The sequence below is a fragment of the Dermochelys coriacea genome, chromosome 21 (genome assembly GCF_009764565.3).
Source record: "Dermochelys coriacea isolate rDerCor1 chromosome 21, rDerCor1.pri.v4, whole genome shotgun sequence".
NCBI lineage: Eukaryota > Metazoa > Chordata > Testudines > Dermochelyidae > Dermochelys > Dermochelys coriacea.
Genome location: NC_050088.1, coordinates 7,730,006 through 7,750,221, shown reverse-complemented (window position 1 = coordinate 7,750,221; position 20,216 = coordinate 7,730,006). Strand labels below are relative to the sequence as shown.

General features: G+C 48.9%; 1 protein-coding gene across 3 annotated transcripts in view; it reads right to left on the bottom strand.

The window, feature by feature from the left end:
• Nucleotides 1-14,347, bottom strand: part of PLEKHA6 (pleckstrin homology domain containing A6) — a 139,063-nt gene extending 124,716 nt beyond the window's left edge. Inside the window, exons 1-3 of one of the 3 annotated variants that reach the window (XM_043500494.1) lie at nt 14,021-14,347; nt 13,213-13,289; nt 11,527-11,584 (exon numbers count right to left, since the gene is read on the bottom strand). In XM_043500494.1, the coding sequence (XP_043356429.1) occupies nt 11,527-11,584; nt 13,213-13,289; nt 14,021-14,103 (218 nt within the window). In that variant the 5' untranslated portion in view covers nt 14,104-14,347. Of the gene's footprint in view, nt 1-5,167; nt 5,308-11,526; nt 11,585-13,212; nt 13,290-14,020 lie in introns of those variants that run through there. The other 2 variants (XM_043500498.1, XM_043500497.1) reach the window with 2 other exon arrangements.
• Between the last annotated feature and the right edge of the window lie 5,869 nt (nt 14,348-20,216).

Sequence of the window (20,216 nt, the reverse complement as noted above, 5' to 3'; positions counted from 1 at the left end):
CAGAGAAACAGCCTGTCATGCAGAGTTGTGTGAAGAGCTGTACAATGCCCACTCGGGTTTCTCTAATTCCACCCAGGCATGGGTGCAAATGAGCTGCTGGCATTTTGTCGAGCCCCACTTCAAGGAAGTCTAGACACCACCAGAGTGTCTACCCTAAGACTCCCACCACTGTGAGCACAGATGGAGCCATACTAGTGGGAGAATCCTGCGGGCAGGCTAGGCCTAGGAGTTAGAATGAGACGCACACAATTCCTGCTCACTTAGGCCCCTATGAGTCTCTGGAAGAGCCAGTGAGTGTAACTCTTTCTGCCACTGTGGCATCTTTTAAAGGCACAGCCTTTTGCTTTACTGACTGAGATGTTCTTTTTATTCATCTGTTTCAAACACCATAACCCACAGCACCTGGAGTGAGCTCTGTGCAGCGGGGATGGGCACACATGCAGAGTTCTTTCAGCTCCCAACTAAAACCTCTCCAATGCAGCATCAAGGATCTACAACCTATCCTGAAGGACGAGCCATCACTCTCACAGATCTTGGGAGACAGGCCAGTCCTTGCTTACAGACAGCCCCCAACCTGAAGCAAATACTCACCAGCAACCACACACCACACAACAGAACCACTAACCCAGGAACCTCTCCTTGCAACAAAGCCTGTTGCCAACTCTGTCCACATATCTATTCAGGGGACACCATCATAGGGCCTAATCACATCAGCCACACTATCAAAGGCTCATTCACCTGTGCATCTACCAATGTGATATATGCCATCATGTGCCAGCAATGCCCCTCTGCCACGTACATTGGTCAAACTGGACAGTTTCTACGTAAAAGAATAATGGACACAAATCAGACATCAAGAATTATAACATTCAAAAACCAGTGGGAGAACACTTCAATCTCTCTGCTCACTCGATTACAGACTTAAAAGTTGCAATTATTCAACAAAAAAACTTCAAAAATAGACTCCAACGAGAAACTGCTGAATTGGAATTAATTTGCAAACTGGATACAATTAACTTAGCTTGAATAGAGACTGGGAGTGGATGGGTCATTACACAAAGTAAAACTATTCCCCCCCCCAACTGTTCCTCAGACGTTCTTGTCAACTGCTGGAAATGGCCCACCTTGATTATCACTACAAAAGGTTCTCTTCCCCTCCCCGCCACCCGCTCTCCTGCTGGTAATAGCTCATCTTAAGTGATCACTCTCCTTACTGTAAAAAGAAAAGGAGTACTTGTGGCACCTTAGAGACTAACAAATTTATTGGAGCATAAGCTTTCATGAACTACAGCTCACTTCATCGGATGAATTTGCTTATGCTCTAATAAATTTGTTAGTCTCTAAGGTGCCACAAGTACTCCTTTTCTTTTTGCGAATACAGACTAACACGGCTGCTACTATGAAACCTCTCCTTACAGTCCTTACAGGTAACACCCATTGTTTCATGTTCTCTATGTATATAAATCTCCCCACTGTATTTTCCACTGAATGCATCCGATGAAGTGAGCTGTAGCTCACGAAAGCTTATGCTCAAATAAATTTGTTAGTCTCTAAGGTGCCACAAGTCCTCCTTTTCTTTATACAGAGTTCTGGGATCTGACTCTCCCCAGGTCAGGGGTCTGTGGATGTACATGTGTAAGAGGAGGGGCACACAGTGGTCTAAGTTTTAACCATCTCATCTGCAGTGGCAAACCCTTCGAGGCCACGTGTGGCTCCCCAGTGCCGTGGAAACCTTCAGTTCCCAGTAAGACGCCTGAAAGAGTCAAAGGTTATGCTCCTCAACAAGAGTTGCTTCTCAGTCATCTTCCAAGCTTCTGTTTCTAAGTCCCTTCCTGCCGGACACGGCAGCTGCAAGCCACAGCCAGGAAACACAGAGCACTCTTCTCCTGCCCCTTAGGAGGGAATACTCTGCTCCCTCCATTGCCGTCTCACCCTGAGCAGGGGGAACATGGCTATTGGACCAGCAGGAACATTCCTTCCGCTACCGAGGGCGGGAGAGAAGAAGTGACCTCAGTGATGAGGGGGATGCTTGAATCTCATTACCAGCACAAGACCAATGGAAGACTCATCACTGAGTGAATTCATGCAGATTTATTCACACCTGGGGCAGAGACATCTTGGGATCGGTCAATGCCCACACCTGAAATGCCACCGTGTAAATGCACAGTATTCCGATTGCCTGCCTGGCCAGCGGAGACGGGATCAGCTCCTAATGCCCAATGCCCTGGAAGGGCTGAGAAAGCAAAGAGTGAACCGAGCCACATAGCTACTTCTGAGAGGCTGCCGTTAAGGAGGGGGATCTCCCTTGGGGCTGGGGGTTGGGATGCCAGGTAGAAAAGAACAGAGCTAGCCCAGAAGACAAAGAGGAGATTGGAGTGCTGGGTAGAAGAAGCTACTTGGAAAGAGAAGATGTGCCAAGTAGTAGGAAGTTAAGAGGCCTGGCAAAGGCTGCCCCCTCACCTAGTTTTTATTCTGCTGGTCTCGGGTTTGTTTTGTATTAGAGAGGGTAACAATTCACCAGCCCATGCACCAGCATTCACAGGCCCCCTCCACAGAGCATCCCAGACTCCACTATTGCATGGGAGCTTTCCTCAGTCCTGCCCCAGGTGGGGAAGGGGCTTTGACCCCTCCCGCTCCCATGATGCATCTCTAATCTTCGTTTCACTTGGACTAAATAGAATAACGAAGGGCAACGGGATGCTTGGGGGATTCAGAGATGGAGAATTTTGTCTCAAGGCCCAGTTGTTGGCCAGTAGGGGGCCTACATGAAGTGAATTTGCTGGGTTCAGTCCAACTCCGAGCCGATATGACCACAGTGGAGACAATCCACCCACCACCCAACAGTCCCATTGTGAGCAAGCTTAGAAGAGGACTGTATGCGCCATGGGGGGCTGAATTCCCCTTTCACCCATCGAGCAAGTGCCACAGTGCCAGGGATGAGGCACAGCAGCAGGGTGAGGCTCGCCTGTACCATGCCTGCTCTGGGGACGGAGAGGCAGGTACTCTCCAGAACTGTCAAGCCAGCTCCTTGCACCAGCATTAAGTTCACAAAGCAAAACTACATCACAATGTAATAGACTTGATGATGCATGCAAAAATCAGCCCAGGTGACGAATGTTCCTTGAGGTTTAACAGCAACATACTAAAGCATCACTTGAATGACAGGCTCATAACAATCAGCCAGGATTTATTCCTTCAGCCCCTGCATAGTAGAACACCTGCGTGCACTGACTAGTTGAGTGCATTTGGGATCTTTAATAACAAATACACATAAATAAGTATTGACCATGGCTCCTGGCAGAAGAGGAATGTGCTTGTTTTCTGGTAGAGACACCAACAATTGGAAGTCCCAGAGACAGGCTGGGGTTTCCTTTAAGTGTCAGACGATATCTCAGACGACATCGATCGTGGTCTGTTTAGGCTGCAGCCTAAGCAAAAGATCTCTCCAGATCTGAGACTAGACCCAACAATGCACGGCTGTTAGGGAAGATATGGGTTCGGCCTATTACAAACAAATCGGTAGGCATAGAGGCCTTTCTGTATGTCACTAGACTGTACAATGTGGCCATTTTGGACTTCAGAGGGGCAGCAGGCATAGAACCCAGATCCTCCTGTTCCCAAAGCCCAGGCCTTTGTCCGTTGGGCTAAAGGAGAGTCTCCAACCACACTATACTAGTAGGACATGCAGCTGAGTATGTCCAGGTCCATTCAGTAGAGCACAATGACAATATCTATTACATTTATCCATCCTCTTTTTTACTGAGAGGTCTCCCAAGTACACACACGCAGGAATCATTTCTCCAGCACTGAAACGCAGCCATGACTGATGCAGAGCATGACAGCTGGCACAGATGCATCACACAAAAACACAAGGTGATGAAGAATTCTGTATCCAACTGAAACTGCAGGGGAAATTTAGTTTGGCAGAATGTAGCAATCCACATTGGAATTTGACCAAGACAAAGGGTCCCCCCACCCCCCAATGAAACATGCCAGGGATCTTTACTGGTCAGGGCTCAGTTTTGCCTGGCACCTTCTCCAGCAACATAGCACCTCTGGGACACTGGCTACAGGACTGTCTTAGAGGGGAGACTGCCACGTTCTCAATCACCACCAGCACTCCCTCAGGACAGTGCACTGACTCCAGTTAGCCCTTCCAAGCAGCATCCTGCAATGGAAGCACATTCTCTACAGGAGAGAGTGTAGTCTAACGATCAGAGAACAGGACCAGGAACTCAAGTTCTAACCCCAGCTCTGCCACATCACTTCCCCTCTATGCCTCACTTTCCCCACCTGGAAAATGAAGAGCCCCAAATACACAACTGATCCCCCCCTTATCTCACAGATGTAGTGTTCCCCCAATCTCACCTGATGTGATCTCCCTCTCTCACCGTATCCCAGGCCCCCTCTCTGAATGTGCTCTGTCCCTTTGGACACTGTTGCCTCATGCCTAAAGACCTTGTTTCCAACAAGAGGACATACACTCAGAAAGCAATTTGTGCAAAGGCAGGGCCCACCCCTGGCTGCTTGGATCCCCTTTCCCTTAAGAAGGGCTCGGGTCCCCAGCACTGGTGGGATGCCAAAAACCAATTGATACAGACTGACAAGCTCATCAAGGTGTCACTGCAACAGGGACACGAGATCACTATAGCCTCATGAGAGCCTGTCAAAGCCACCTCTAGGGACATTTGTCCACTCACACGCTATAGACATACACCCAGGCATGCACCATGAACGCATACAGAGCGGGGGAGCCTCTTGCTGTCCATGAAGCCAGCCGACACACACCGTCCCCAGGAGCACGCACTGGCTGGCACGTTCAGCCCTGTTTGTGGCAGCAAAGCTCAGTAATATTCATGGCACAACACAGCAAGACGGCTGTCCAGAAATGGGGGGTGGGGGGGATGCAATTCAAGCACGGGCTGCAATAGACCAGGAACCTGGCATCTAGAAGCCTCCTTGCCAGGCAGATTCCCTGCACTGGAGGATGGGAGCTCTGTGCTTGAAATATTTATCCTTCATCCTGCCTATAATTAGCATCCTCACAGCCTCCACGATCCAGGCACCTGCCAGGGAAGCAGCCCAGGTCGGGCGCCATGGTGAAAGCGGTTGCCAGCACAAGACAGTGCATGATGTCAGCTATTTGAGGCATTAAACAAGGACTCACCGTGCTGCCGCTCCGCATCCCTCCTCTCCGTGTGCCTCGATCCCAAGCCATGGTGACCCTTCCTTGCAACTTCCTCCAGCCAGATCCCCTTCTCCTTCCCTGCAGAGCTCCCTGGGGAATGGAAGCCGCTGTCTCTCTCCCCCCACCCACTCAGATCCCCCCTCCCTCCCTTGCTAGTCACTCATCTCTGTCTCCAGACAGTCACTGGGCTCAGCTAGGCAAGAAGATGCTGCTGCGGAATCCGGCATCCTTCCCTGGGAGCCGGAGCTGGGCATGCTCCATGCGCTCCTGAGGGTACTTAAAGGTCACGTGACGCCTGAGCTGTCATTTCAAGCAAGAAGTAAGTAGTAGGGGAGCAGGATTAACTCTGTCCTGATCCTAGGAAGAGCAGCGACAGCAGCCCCCCACAGCTGGATGAGCCCTTACAACCTGGCAGGCCATGCAGTTTAATCATTGCTGTCACCCGCATGGAAAGATGGCTAACGTAGGGGATGGGGCCATGCCAGAACCACTGAGCAGTGCCCAATCCTGCAGCCTTGACTCCCACAAGTAACCCCGCTGCTGTCAGGGAGGCAATTCAACAGAGTAAATGCACCAGGATCCACCCCTGTACAGTGGGGCTGGGTGTGGATTTTTTGGCTAACCCTTTGGGGTTTTTTGCTGCAAATGGTTTTGTTAAAACCAAAACTGTTCATGACACAGGGTCAATTTCGATGAATCTCCTGTCTGGAAGAGAGCTTTGAAATGGTCACCATGCCCCATGCTGACATTTTTGAACCGGAAAGTTTCAGTTTTTCGAGTCAAAATGACTTTTTCATTAAGAAATTCGAGTCAATGAAGACTTAAAGAGATAAAGAAGAATAATCATAGAATATCAGGGTTGGAAGGGACCTCATGAGGTCATCTAGTCCAACCACCTGCTCAAAGCAGGACCAATCCCCACAAACCATTTCAACTGAAGCGAACTCAACAACCTTTTGGTTGGCAAAATTTGAGGTTTCAATTTTTCAGCCCGATTCAGGATGGGAAGCGTATGTCAATCTTGAAAACATTCACAGGAGAGGAAAATGGCTTCCTGCCCCACTCTCCAGTACATCACCCAAGGCATGCAGTGCCATCTCTCCCTAGTGCAGGATGGGCATCAGAGAGTGTCTTCTTCAACCTAGTTTTATTCAACCACTCCTTCCCCTGGGAAACAATTCCCAGCTGGAAAGGTCTCACTACGGGGGTGTCTGTACTTGGATTCTTATGGTGGATTTTTCAATAGCACTGAGCCCTGGCTTAACTCAGCTCCCATTAAGTCAGTGGGAGGTTTACCACCTATCTCCGGTACTTATCTGCCCCCCATTGCTGTAGTATCTGGACATATTTAGTGTATTTATCCACACAACACCCCTCTAAGGCAAGGCATGGCTATTATCCCCATTGTACAGATAGGAAACTGAGGCACAGAGAGACCAAGTGACTGTCCCATGGCCACACACGGGGTCTGTGGCAGAGCAGGGAATTAAACCCACATCTCCCAAGTGCTAGGCTAGTGCCCTAACCATTGGGCCATCCTCTTATCAACTCCAATGGCCTAACCCTGCGGACAATGTTGAGTGCTTCTGAAATCCTGTACATATCCATGATCTAACCTGTGTTACTATAACAGCATTATAGAGCCTAGGCTGCAGCTTAGGGTTAAAACACTGCCGGGGCAAATGTTTGCATGTTGTCCACATTCACTTCTGTCCCAATGCTCCCAGTTACACCCCCAGCAGCAGCAGGGAACATGATCAGGGGGGTTGTTTGAAGACTTAGCTGTCTCCGGGGAAGCAGCTGCCCACAGCCACCTTGGGTTTGACTTGTGGTCGCTGGGAAAGGCTGTCTCTAAGGAGCACAGCCCCAGAGCATCTGGATGTCCAATTATTGATGCAGCATGGACATCAGCATGAAAGGGAACTGGTAACAGGCTGATAGGAGGGAAGAGTAGCAGTTAGACAGACAGACAGACTCATCCTCAGCAGCCAGCAGACAGACACTCTACAGCTAACTTTCAGCACCACCCTGAATGGGCACAGGCCTCTTTAGGACACTGATTAACCAGACTGTCTGGCCACAGCTGTTCATTGTTGTCCCGTTTGAGCAATAAGACCCTTCTGCTCAGCAAGGTACTGTGAGGTTGAGACACCAAGATCCTGGCGTTCAGGGATCAGAGCCAGAGATTTTCTGAGCAACGGGTGGGCAGGCAGAGAGTTCTTAACTAAAGAGGGTCCCTTGCTGGGGCAGGGGCCTGGCGCACAGCACTGCCCTGGTTCTCCCTGCCCTGCCGGGGACCACAACATTAAGCGATGTCACCATGGTGGGGGTGGGAGAAGAGAGGCTATTCTCTCCCCCCTCCAGCAGTGCAGGGCTCTCTGGCACTGGAGCAGAGCCAGAGATGTGGCTGGCACAGGGTGGGGGAGGGTCACAGGTTCTCTGAAAAGAAAAACACCCTTGATCCTCTAATCCATGTTAGCCCGAAAGCTTTAGGGGCTGAGAGGGGATTGGCTTTCACTGAATTCCCTGCCCCACATCTCCAAACCCCTCCCCCACTGGGGATGGGCTGAGGACCCAGGTTAACCCCCTCCCTGCCAGGCTTGTAGGGCTAAGGTGACCTTGGACCAACAGCACCGCTAATGAATGGCTACGTAGGTGCAGGGCCAGCACCATCCGGGGGCATGAGGCCTTGCAGCCCGACTCAACAGACTAGGGCTAGCAGGGCTCATGCTAGTGCTCTAACACAGCTGTGTAGAGTAGACAACGCTCGGAAGTCGCGTCTCAGGCTGCAAGGCGCTCAGGCTCTGAAGCCTAGGGTAGGGCGGGCTTCAGAGCTCCAACCATAGCTTCCAAAACAGCTAATTTTAGAGAGCCAGCTGGCCCTTAGCCTTTCATCCTGGGTCGACAGACTCACTCCAACATCCTGTGTGGGCACATCTTTCGCAGTCCCTTCCCCCTCCACCCAGCTCGCCCATCGCTGACAACCGCAGGCCCCACAGCCCCACATAAGTTTGGCCTTGTCCTGCAGCCCGTTCCCCCATGGCCAAAAAGCCCTGCTCCCCACCCCCTAGCCCAGGCATTTCTAGGGGCCCAAAAGCCAGCGCTAGGTGGACATCAAGGGCAAACGCAACTGGCGAGGCAGGCCATCCTTAAGGAGGTGAAAGTTACATCTCAGCCAGGCCCAAAGGAGGAAAAGGGATATGCCAGCACAAGAGACCAGGGGAACCTCACGAGCACCCCTGCATCGGCACCTGGGTCTGGAGGGGCAGGGGGCTTGGCACAGCTCCTGACAAGAGTCAGCCCCCAGCCGGGGCTGTTTGAATCCCTTACCCCTCACCACAGTGGGAGAAGCCATGGCCCACAGGCCAGTGGTCAGATCTAGAGCCCCTTCTGCCTGCTCTGGACACAAAAGGGCCCTTCTTTTTCAGGGCACAATTCTGATGAACAGAGCAAGGCAAGGCAGCAAGAGGGGAAAGCGCTTTCTCTTCGCCGCTTCCGTGCTGGGGAGAGGAGTCCAAGCCCCCAGCCAGCACAGAAAGCAACAGCCAATGCTCCCTTCCTCCCAGAGGGCCAGGCTGACCCAGGGGCTGGAGCAGACAGGGCAGGAGCGATTTCACAGAGCCAGTCACACTAAAATGGTGGCTAAGGGAGGACCAATATAGTAGCCCTGATGCTAAGCTGTGTTCTCTTACCACCCACCACCCTTCCCCCTGCACCACACACTGGCACCAAAGGACACTCAATCAAGATTCTGCCCACCACACATTTTACGTGTGTGGAAATGTGAAGGCGCGCACACACACATACACACACACACAAAAACAGACCTCTAAAGCTGCCCGTTGTGCATTTCCTGCACACTTTGGCACCACCTCGTGGGAAGCTGTTGCAAATGCGGCCACACCACCAGCACCTTGCATGGCAGAGCGCTTTGCAGGGAATATGCAGATAGTGTGGAGAGCAGCAGGCAAACAGAACTACACAGAGCACAACAGACAGGAGGGGTGTCAGGGGAGGAAGCTCTAGCCAAGGCACCTGGGCAAACCCTCTGCTTACAGCTTATTATTTGGTAGCTCCTAGGAGCCCAATCAAGGCTCAGGGCTCAGCTGCACTGCGTGCTACACAAGCAAGTAACAGAAGACAGTCGTTGCCTAGAGAGAGTACGATCTAGGCCACTAATCGGCCACCTTAGGATTTTTGATCTCTCAAGGTATTTATTGCACCCAGTGCTGTGGCCTCTGCACATTCGGTGAGGTCACTCTGCAGAGTAGATAGCACCACGGTGTAGAGATCTCCTCTGAAACGCCAGCCACAAAGTAAGCTGGAATTCTGCTTAGTGCCTTGGCAGAAAGGAAGGCTGAACCAAGTGCCCCAGGAGCCATAATCCTCCCATCTGGGGCGTCAGCATCCTTTCCACAGCAGCCCACTGCAGAGTTACAGACAAGATGGCCCTGATTTAAGGCAGGAAGTGAATCAGAGAGAAAGCACCACTGCCCCCCCAAAAAAAATTGTTGAGGGAAAAGTCCTATAGAATGCAACAGGAAAGAAGCCAACAGGGTTCTAGGAAGGGTACAGTAGGGCCAGATCCTCAGCTCGTGGAAATCAAAGGAGTTGTGCTAATTTACTTAGGGAGCAAGCTTTTGGGCAGCACCGTCCTTTTGCTCTGTGTTTATACAGTGCCTAGCACCATGGGGTCCTGGGCCAAGGCTGCAGCAATACAAATAATCAACAATCGCTTCCATCCGCTGAGGATCCGGCCCATGGAACTGGAGCACCTGACCTGGGTTTGATTTAAAACCATGCTGTAGCAGCGACAGCGTTCTGTATTTGGTTCTCTAGGAGGATCCAAAAAGACTAGAGAAAGTTCTTACTCAGCAAGACTTTTCCCTAAGAGAAAAGCCTATTTTCATGCAAATAGGGCTGGATACAGGATGGTCTGGGCTGGTTGATTTTGCCTGCGATGTTGCAGAGTCCTCTGAAGTCCCTGCTAGAAGCGTCTGCATCTAAAATACCAATGTGGCATAAGGGGCTCTCGTCAATGCACGGGAACCAACCCTAAACGTGGTTCTTGGTTTCTCCTGGCACAAGCTCTCTCAGCAGAGGCTGGGAGCAACCCAATGGGGAATCTCCCAGCTTGTGTATCCAAGATCAAAGCTGGTGTTGCACAAGCCCTGTCTCCTGGACAGAGGGTCAGCAGGGAATGTCTTCTTCTGATGCAGCCTCTCCAGAAGAAGGGATCCTTCCTGTGGGAAAGGATGGCATGCGGGCTGGGAGGGAAATTCAGCTATCCATGGATGTGCCTGGTTGCAGAGCCTATGACCCGAGTCACCCCACCAGCCAGAGCGTAAGCTCAGCCTATGGCTGGGCAGGATCTAGAAACTTTAGGACAGATCCTCAGCTCCTATCAATGTAGCTCTCTTGAAGTCAATGGAGCTACGCCAATTTACCCTCTATGTGGGTTTGGTAGGAGGTGTGGGAGGAGTTTGCTTTGGGGAAGGAAAGACACGAGACAACACCGATCCCAGCAGACCTCGTCTACAGATCCCGTCATCCATGCAGCAAATTGGAACCCAGCCAAAGTAGTGAGTGGGCCGGACCTGACAGGTTGGAATTAGCCACTGGGACCACAGCCAGTGTTAGCTACTGAAAAGACCACACCAGGGTCTGGGAGAGCTGTGGGCAGTGCCCAATTGGAGGAGCGCCAAGCCCCATCCCTCCTCAACTGGCAGGAGTCCTGGCTCCAGCAAAGCTCCTGTTTAAGAGATATGCAACCCCTAAGCATGATGGGAGGATTTTGCTGATTGCAGCAGGTTATTTAGGCCTCTGAAAGACAAGGACAAGGCATCACATGCTGCTATCAAGCTTCTGCCTAGTTTCCTACAGTGCTAACACAGGTTCCAATCCACTGCTTGTAGCAACTCTGGGAGCTCTGCCACCGATGAGGTTTTGGCTGCTACCCTCCTTTTCAGCATTGTCCTTTAGTCCCACTGGGGGCAGGTGCAACTGACTCAGTGCTGCCAGAGCAATGCGTGATCTGAAGATAGCAATTGTCCACCCAACTCCACCCCCCCACGCACTCATCCTCCACCAGCACATCGGCGTCTGAAGCAATCCTACCCACAGCATAGCTGCATACCGTGCACAAGGAGCTGTCAAATGTTATAGCAGTGTCAGCCCCACTTGCCCTTCCAACATTTCAGTAATTGCCCAATAGTTCTGTCCTCCCAGTTTATACCCACTCCCCCAGCCCAGAAAACAGCTAAAGGCATTTGCTGGGGGCGGGGGGAGCAAATAGCTCCTAAAGTCAGCAAACAAACAACAGAAACCTTCCCACTTACTTGATAAAATATATGGCCCCCTGGCATGTGGTGCCTGTCTCCCAGCCTTTGGGCAAGTCTGAAAAGATACAACAGCAAAAGCAGACGTCATTCATCTGTTTAAGAGCGGAACTCCCTGTTGCAGGATATTACAGATGCAAGTTTTAGCTTATTACCTTTCAAGAAAGCACTCAGTTGAATAAGAATATCTTCTGCAGTTATACTAGGCAGGCTCAAAATTATTCCAGGATACCAGCTTTGGGGGCACAAACTGATTGACAGCTAAGCTCAAAGGAGCTTCCCTCACGTGAGGTCGTAGTGCACAGTTACGTGCAATCTTTCCAGTCTCCCACCCATCACTGGTCACTGTTGAGAAAGGGGAGGGACCAGAGAGACAATGAGCTAGTTCTAGGGAGGCAGGAGGTGGGGTACCGGAACAGAAGGGCCACTGAGTCAGTTCCAGTCTGACAACTCTGGTTTGTAACTTGGGAACAGACAATAATTATGCACCTGGAATGTGGCATCTCAGGAAATGTCAGCTGAAAGTGACCCATCTTGATACCCTCCCTCCCAACCCATGCAGAGTTAGAAATTACAACCCACGTTGTTTTTAGCTCTTCCCCTATGGTTTTACGAGGGTCTGGCTGAAGCACGCAGAAGACAGCAGCACAGAACTAGATTGCGGGACAACTCGCTTGTTCAGACACTCACAGCATTTCCAAGGGCCTAGTGATTTGGGCCCCTGCCCTCAAATGTGAGGCCCTGTAAAGAGATCCAATTTTCAGAGAGAGCTGAGCACCCGCCTTCTGGAAATTAGGCTCCTTACAGGCCTTTCAAGTCAGGTTCCCTGCATGTGTGCGGTGAAGTTACATAAAAACAAATACGCTTGCCAGAAGGTTGTAATGTAACATGACTTTTGATTTCTTAGAATTCAGAACGATAACACATAAGAACCCCAAACCAGAGACACACAAAGCAGGCTGCACCCTAAAACAGAGGCACAACTGACCCCCCCCCACCTTATTGGCTGCAAACTGTCACCTGCTCCCAGGCTTCACTGCAGGGGCCCCCTAGCATGCAAGCAGGACCAGGGAACCCTTCCCCCCACAACCTCCACATTCAAAGAGATAACCTGCAACTCCCACAATCCTCAGTACATCACAGCGCACCCGCTCCCCTTCTGAAACCCTGTGGGTGTGTGCAGAAACACAAATTCAGTGTCCCTGAATTGGAGCAGAACGTTGCAGACCATTGGAAGCAGAACAGTTTGTTAAGCTAGTTTAGTTTTCACCGCTGAGGCAGCAAGAGGATTTCCAGTATTTCATTCAGCTTGGTTTAACTCTTGTTTCTAGCCAGTTTTGCTCTCTGGCTCCCTCTCACAGCAATCCAATGCTAGCATGTCTGGGTTCTCAGCAACAGAAGGAATCAACCCCCCCTTTTCAACAATGTTAGGGCTAAAACTAGCGGACATTTCACATTGCCTCTTGAAAGAGGTTGATAGTATTGGCGTAAAGAGCAAAGTGTATTAACCCCTTCATCCCTGGATTGTTTACAGGGTAGCTCTAGAGGGGGTACTCTAGCACTGACAGCTGCAGGATGTTTATTAACTTTGCAGAGGGGGAAGGGGAAACGCATGTAACCAGGAGAGCAGCTGCAGTCATGATGACACAGTCGGCCATTGACAGTTTTAGCATGCTTGTTCCTTACCTGTGCTGGCAAAATGCCCACTCTGGATGGGGGATCCGGTGCCTGGGTGCACCCAGCTGGTAGATTTTGTCTCATCGCTATGAGGGACAACAACAGAAAGTCAGAACATGCACCTGACTCTGGGGAGAACTCCTATCCTGGCTTCCCAAATACATCACATCTGTCTGGAGGAGTGGGGTAGGTGCTCACCCTACTGCCTGCAGAGGGGAGCTTTACAAGGGCTCTTTTCTAGAGGTCCCCAGTAGCATGAATGGGAGGCAGAAGGTGAAGATCAGGGATAGGGCTGGTCTACAGCTTCCTCAAAGGGCTTGCTAGACAGCAGATCCTATCAGTGGCTGCACTATGGAGGGGCTCCACTCCTTCCAATAGTTGTGCCAGGTTTCAGGGCATGAGAGAAGGAGTATCAGCCAGGTCACCCCTGAACTCCTCCCAGGCAGCGAAATAAAAGAGGGGGGGGAAGGGAATGAGGAATAAAAATGCCTGAGGTCTGTGTAGGGTCAGGTGTGGAGGCATCAAGAGGACTAGTAAGAACTGGGGGTAGACCCCTAACTCCCACAGCCCCCAGTAGTTCTGTTACCCCCTACACTTGGCCACAATCCCCCTCTTCTTCTCTGTGCCATTCCTTCTGCCTTGTCCCCCTCTCCCACAGCTTTTCTGCCAAGCCCCCTTCCCCACCACTGTCCAGACACCACCCGGCTCAGAACATGCACTAGATTGCAGAGGGGGGAGATGAAAAAAAAACAAAACAAAAACACAAACACACACACACACTGCAAGTAGGAAAACAAAGAAAGCCAACTGAACATACTTGATGAAGAAGACTCGCCCGCCTCCACACACTCCATACGTCCACCTGCCAGGCAGATCCAGCCAGTCAATGTCATCAGCCATGGAGCCCCCCTGCTGCAGGACACCAGCAGATGGAGAGAAACCCAAAGCCACCCAACTCAGAAGTCAGCCACTTCCACCTGAGTGCTCCTTGCAAGGTAGGGCTGGAGGGGAGAGAAGGCTGGCTGCTGCTTAGTACCTAGAGAAACCCTCTACAGCTACCGCAGCCAGTTCCACCAGGAGACAAACACTTGTTTAGTTCAGACCTTCCAGCGAGATTCTGTTTGCTGCAAACAGTCAGGAGGGGTGGGGGGACCCATAAATTTAACCCTGTCAGAGGCAACCTGCTGATTTGCCCATGACCTGGAGCACACAGGACATTCCTGCAGCACCAGCTCTCTGCATGACTCTTAGGGCTAGTGCGTAGCCACTTCCTTTACTGCCTACTTTATTTAATTACTATCAATTAACTCATGAGTGAGTAATTATGACATCTTCACTCCCTTCTCCTGTTAACTTTAAACACTGTCAAATTCTTCTGCTCTTCAGATCTCAAAAGCCAAGTGGAGGCAGTATGCAGGGATCGTGGTTACTATACACAGTAGCATTTGGGCCATCCAACAGGTATTCACTCTCGCTCTTCACAGCCTCTTTTAAAGGGGATAGGTGGAGTTTGGGTAGCACCTCTCACAGGGCTTGGGAGACTGGAAACAAGGTGATCCCAAGTGGCTGCACCTCTGCAGTATTTTTCAAAACCCCTGATGGCAGTAGGGGGAAGATTAATTTTGAAACATTGCCTGAAAAAGTTAATGCAACAAATGAAGGACTCTCTCTCCAAATGAGTGGGACTGGACAGGGCCGCTTCAGTGAGACCGAGCTCCCTGCTCAAACTGTGGGGAATGGAGCTTGCCTAAAGCCTGAGAGAGGGACATTTCAATAGCTCTTTGAATGACTGGGAGTGACAAGCATGTCTGATAAGTCACAGTGTAGCAATGAAGAAATGGATGAGCTTGGTTTTGATTTAGAGTCAGTTCTTGGGTGACGGTTTTGCACGACAGAGGTGCCACCATGCTGGTGGATTGGCTAGGCTAATGTTGGTCATGAGAAGAAGGATGGCATTACGGTTAAGGTGCTACCCTGGGAGATCTGGATTCAATACCTGGTTCCATGTGACCTTTCGTAAGTCACTTAGGCCTCACTACGGCAACCACCTACGTGTAGCTTTAGGCACACGATCAGTCCTGTTGAAATTAATACCATTACTCATGAGCCTAAAGTTAAGCGTGTGATTGGGGCTTTAATCTTTCTGGACCTAAGTTCCCCATCATTAAAATAGGAATACTACTACTTCATTTGTCCCACCCTATGACTGCAAGAGTGAAATCCCAGTCCCATTGACTTCAGTGGGGTCAGGATTTCACCATAAATTCTTTGGGGGGCAGGGACTGTCTCTTACTGATGTGGCTGTACCGCACCTGGCACAATGTGGTCCGGGTCTCGGCCGCATACCATAATAGAAATAAACAGGGAGCCTTCCAACCCAGATGCTTTCAGATTTGTAGGCAAGGTGCTACAGTAATATAAATAGTGAATAATCGTAATAGACAGCTAAGGATTGGTGCTTAGAGCTGGTGCACAAAGGGACAGTGCGTACTGTCACTTTTGGCGGACACTTCTAATGGACAGACTCAGTCACAGCAGCAGGGGTGACTCAGCGGCGGCTTCTTTTGATCCTGGGATCTGGAACATGTGGTTTCGGGCCAGGAACAGATTCTGTGATCTGTTTGGCCAAGTTAAATACTTTTGGTCTTTTTCAAGAGATGAGGAGGGAATAACAGAGTTGGCTTTGGGACAGGGATTGGGGTTTTGAGCTGGTTTAAGTACAAAAAGGTTTTAAAAGTCAAATGTCACACGAGATCTGTTCATAAACTTCTCTAATCCTAGGTGAGGCGTTGTGAGGTTAAAAAAAAAACACATTTTTCAACCCCAAACTTCTTTTCCCACCAGCTTGAGCCTGCAAACATACTCATCCGTAACTTTACTTATGGGAGCAGCCTCATTAACTGTAACAGCACTCCCCACATGTAAAAGGGCCCACTTGCACTTAAGAGTTTCCAGGCTCCCTATGCCCTACTCCTGCGAACTGCTCTGGACAGGCAAAACCTCTGTGCCCATGGGGCACCCCATTTAAGTTAACAGGGCTGTAATCTGGGCATAGGGGTTTGCCCTGATGGCATGGCTTTCTGGATCAAGGGCCAAACTCATTCCGTTTATTTTTCTGCAATTGAGTGCATGATATAGATACCTAGGAGATGACAGGAAGAAGCAGGGCCCATCATTACTCACTGTGCAGTCACAGGATCCTGAACCAGATCCTCATCCTGCAAACACTGGTGCACAGACCTAACACTAAACATGGTGTGGAATCCCACTGAGTTCAATGGAACTGTTAAAAGTTAAACACAAGCACAAGGGTTTGCAGGATCGGGGAACATGTGGTATAAACTCATCTGATCTTAAAGTGTCTCTTCCTTCCCTGGGAAGCTGAATCTCCCCGCACCCTCTAGGTCCTTTTCCCTATGTACTCAGGGGAAATGCCTATGGCAATTAAGAATTTGCTAATCCAATATTACCATAAGGAACCCCAGCATGAGCTATTCCAGACTCCAGGGTAAATAATATGTGGATTTCTGGAGAGATTTAATACACTCCTTGCCAAGAATCCAGAGCTGCTCCAGGATCTGTTCTGTCAGGTAAATAAATCAACTTTTGTTACTTTCCACAAGAGATTTTTTCCTTTCTTTATTTCTTAATCCAATGGAAACTCAAGGGGAAAATACCAGCAGGGTGATGGGTTTTTTAAAAACCTTTCTTAAACATTCCTTCACCCAAAATGCACAGCTTAGGAAGTGAAAAGGCACACAGACGCACCATACAAGCTACTGTTGTGATAAGACTTTACACTTGTCTGCAGCATGTCCGCTCAGGCTTTCAAAGCACTTTGCAGATATACATCGATCAAACATCACAACCTGCCTTGGTGGTAGGTCCGATTACTGCCCTTTTGACAGATGGCGAAATCAAGGCACAGAGAGGTGAAGAAACTTCTTGGAACATCTTGAGAAGAGAACTCAGGAGTTCCAATTCCCCCTTTTCTCAGGGAGCTTCACCAATGGGCTCCCAGCTAAAAAGATCCAAATCTGTTGAGACTATGACACAAATGCAGGAAAACTCAGGAGATACAGAGAAAAGCTGAGTTAACTCACATGCTGCCTATCAGCTTTACTGGCATAGGCCTGTGTGTGTTGCAACTTTGACATTACAGTACTAAAAGTGTCTGTCTGGGAGGAGGGTGTAGGGAAGAATGCATAAATTACATTAATAGTAGGGCACGCCAGGGTGAGGTGCAGTCCGAAAAGGAGACTTGCTGAACATCCCTGTGCGTAAGAAGGAGCGCAGTCAATCACAGCTTATTTTTAAAAGAAAGGATGGGAGCTCAGAAATGATGTTCTGCCAATTAGTTGCCGTCTGTCAGCTGGTGAGAAATCCAGTCTGTACGGCACTGTTTCTGTGCTGATGCCACTTCCCAGCCAAGTGTACTTGGTGCAATCCGTTCTGGTTTAGGGGCTGGAGCCAGCTCCGCACTGTAATGAGGTTTGTAATACAAGGCTAGACTGATCACTGATTACCTCTAGATAATGCTAAAAGCCTTTGCTTGCAGAGATTGTGAATAGCAGTGTGATGTGTGGCACCGTTTAAAAAAGGAAAGGGGGGCAATGCAATCTACTCATTCTAGGTCACTCTTTTAGGTCAAAGTACGTTGAAAAGGCCTGTGATAGGTGGAGCACTGATGTTATACACACACAGGTACAGCTTAATGGTTGAAGAGTTAAGTAGGAAATTCCTCCCGTCCTTGGAACTACAAATTCAAACCGTCAGGGCAAAGTTAGCCCTTCATCCTTCTGAGGCAGATAAATCAAATGCTCTGAGGTTTATTTTATGCAGGTCTTTCATCTGGGACCTTAACTACTAAGATTCCAGGAATGTTAAAGATGCACAGGACTTAGTTGTGTATAGGAAGGAGCCACCTCATTGCCTTTGGCCCACGTTCCCCTATATATGCTGTGCTACTGGCTAGTCAACCCCAGAAATGCATAAAGCACTTGGAGCTCCTTGCAGACGAATGTGTAGACATAAAATATATCCAGGTTGTCAACTATATGATGAATGCATAGCAATACACACACACACACACACACACACACAGAGTCAACAAAGGGTACTGACTGACTATTTATTTCTATTAAGATAAAATCCATATTATGTCAGTAACACTCTCAGCAGTGTATGGTGGCCATAATATAACACACACCTCAGACTACCCTTGATCACAGTAACCCCAGACAGAGTTCACATCTCTTAACAGTGTCAGAAAGACTATGCTGATTAGAGGAATAAATCATAACCAGGCACCTATTTATAATCGGCACTTCAATAAAGAAATTCTGGCACCATCTTCTGGACAAAAGATTTTCTTCTCCTAATGGAAATTCTACACCAGAACTAGTTTGTCAGGAAGACATTTTCAAGTGGTCCAATGGAATGCATCGATAAGGTGTTTATACGGGCTCTAGCGCATCTCAGTAATATACTATTATACAATAGGATTAAGCCCAGGGAATGGGCCCAATTCCCGCCTAGATAATAATTCTTCCTACCTAATTTCAAGTGAATCTACACTTGCAATTTATTCCACCATGACCACCTCTCTCCCTTAAAAATCACTCTCTATTTCTGCTCATGCAGTTTGGTTACTCTGTTCAACCTCAGAGTATGGCTCATTCAACCACCTATGCAATTAAATTAAATTAATGTTTCTACAGTGCTTGAAACATGATGGGAACCACTGAGGATAAGGAGGAGGTAAATTTAGATCCCGGGTAAATTAGCTGAAAGGTCATATCATGTAATGGACAATATAGGAGTCCATAAATTATAGTTAATAGAGCAGGGAATAGAGAATCAGGAAATTTGATTCTAGAACGAGCTTTGCCATCGCCTTGCTTTATGACCTTGGGTAAGTTATTTGCCCAGCTGTGCCTTGGCTTCCCCATCTGTAACATGGGGACAATGATATTCACTCCTCTTTGAGATCTTTGGATGGTAAGTTCTAGCTAAATGGAAAGTATAATTATTCCATACTCCTGTTTGCATTGTTAATGACTTAAAATGTAATATGTTGAGGAGCATCACTGCTGCAAGTTTTGCTGTAAAGCCCTCAGTTGATCATACTGTGCTTTGCCAATAGCTGTAGAATATTAAACACAGGGAGAAAACATAGGCTAGCAGGATGGAGTCCACAGAACTGCATTCCGAGCAGATGTCCAACAGCCTTTTATTGGCAAGTCTTACCACCATGCATGATGATTAAGTAACTGTTTCTAGGTTTGTTCTAATCTCTCTCCATCCCCGTATTTACACAATACTTGTCACCCTGGCATTTGGGAGCCTCCACAAGTTGTGATGCTCCACAAGGGTAACACTGTAAACCTGAAAAAAAGAAAAAGGAGTACTTGTGGCACCTTAGAGACTAACAAATTTATTAGAGCATAAGCTTTCGTGAGCTACAGCTCACTTCATCGGATGCCTCCATCCAGAGCCTCACAGTACAAATCCCACTCTCTAGCATTTCTCTGACTCAAATACGAATCCTATCTTTTCTCTAGGAGAAGAGTGGGCTGGAGCCTGAGATCTGGCCAACAAACTCATTGCTAAGAAGCAATCTTCTTAAAACAGAAAATTTAAAATAAGCAGCCCTGGTCACTGAGACATAGTAAAATGACACTAAGTATAAATACAGTGGAAGCCTCTTATCCTGTCCCCGCCCCCTACCCCCAGAAAGCTTCTTGCTCAGAAATTTCACTGGAACAGAGATTGCAACCTGTTCATTAAGATGCATTACAACTTGGACTTGCATCCAATTTCTCTATACACAGGGTCAGTGTTTTCACTATAAGAGGGCTCCAGTCTGTATAATTGTGTTTTTGTGCAGTTCCTCAACTAAACAATAACTACATTTTAACAACAGATGCTTAGTTCTGGGTTCAGCTCCCAGCTGCTACAAACTGTGTGTGACCATAAACAAATTGCTTACTCTCTGTGCCTCATGTCTGCTC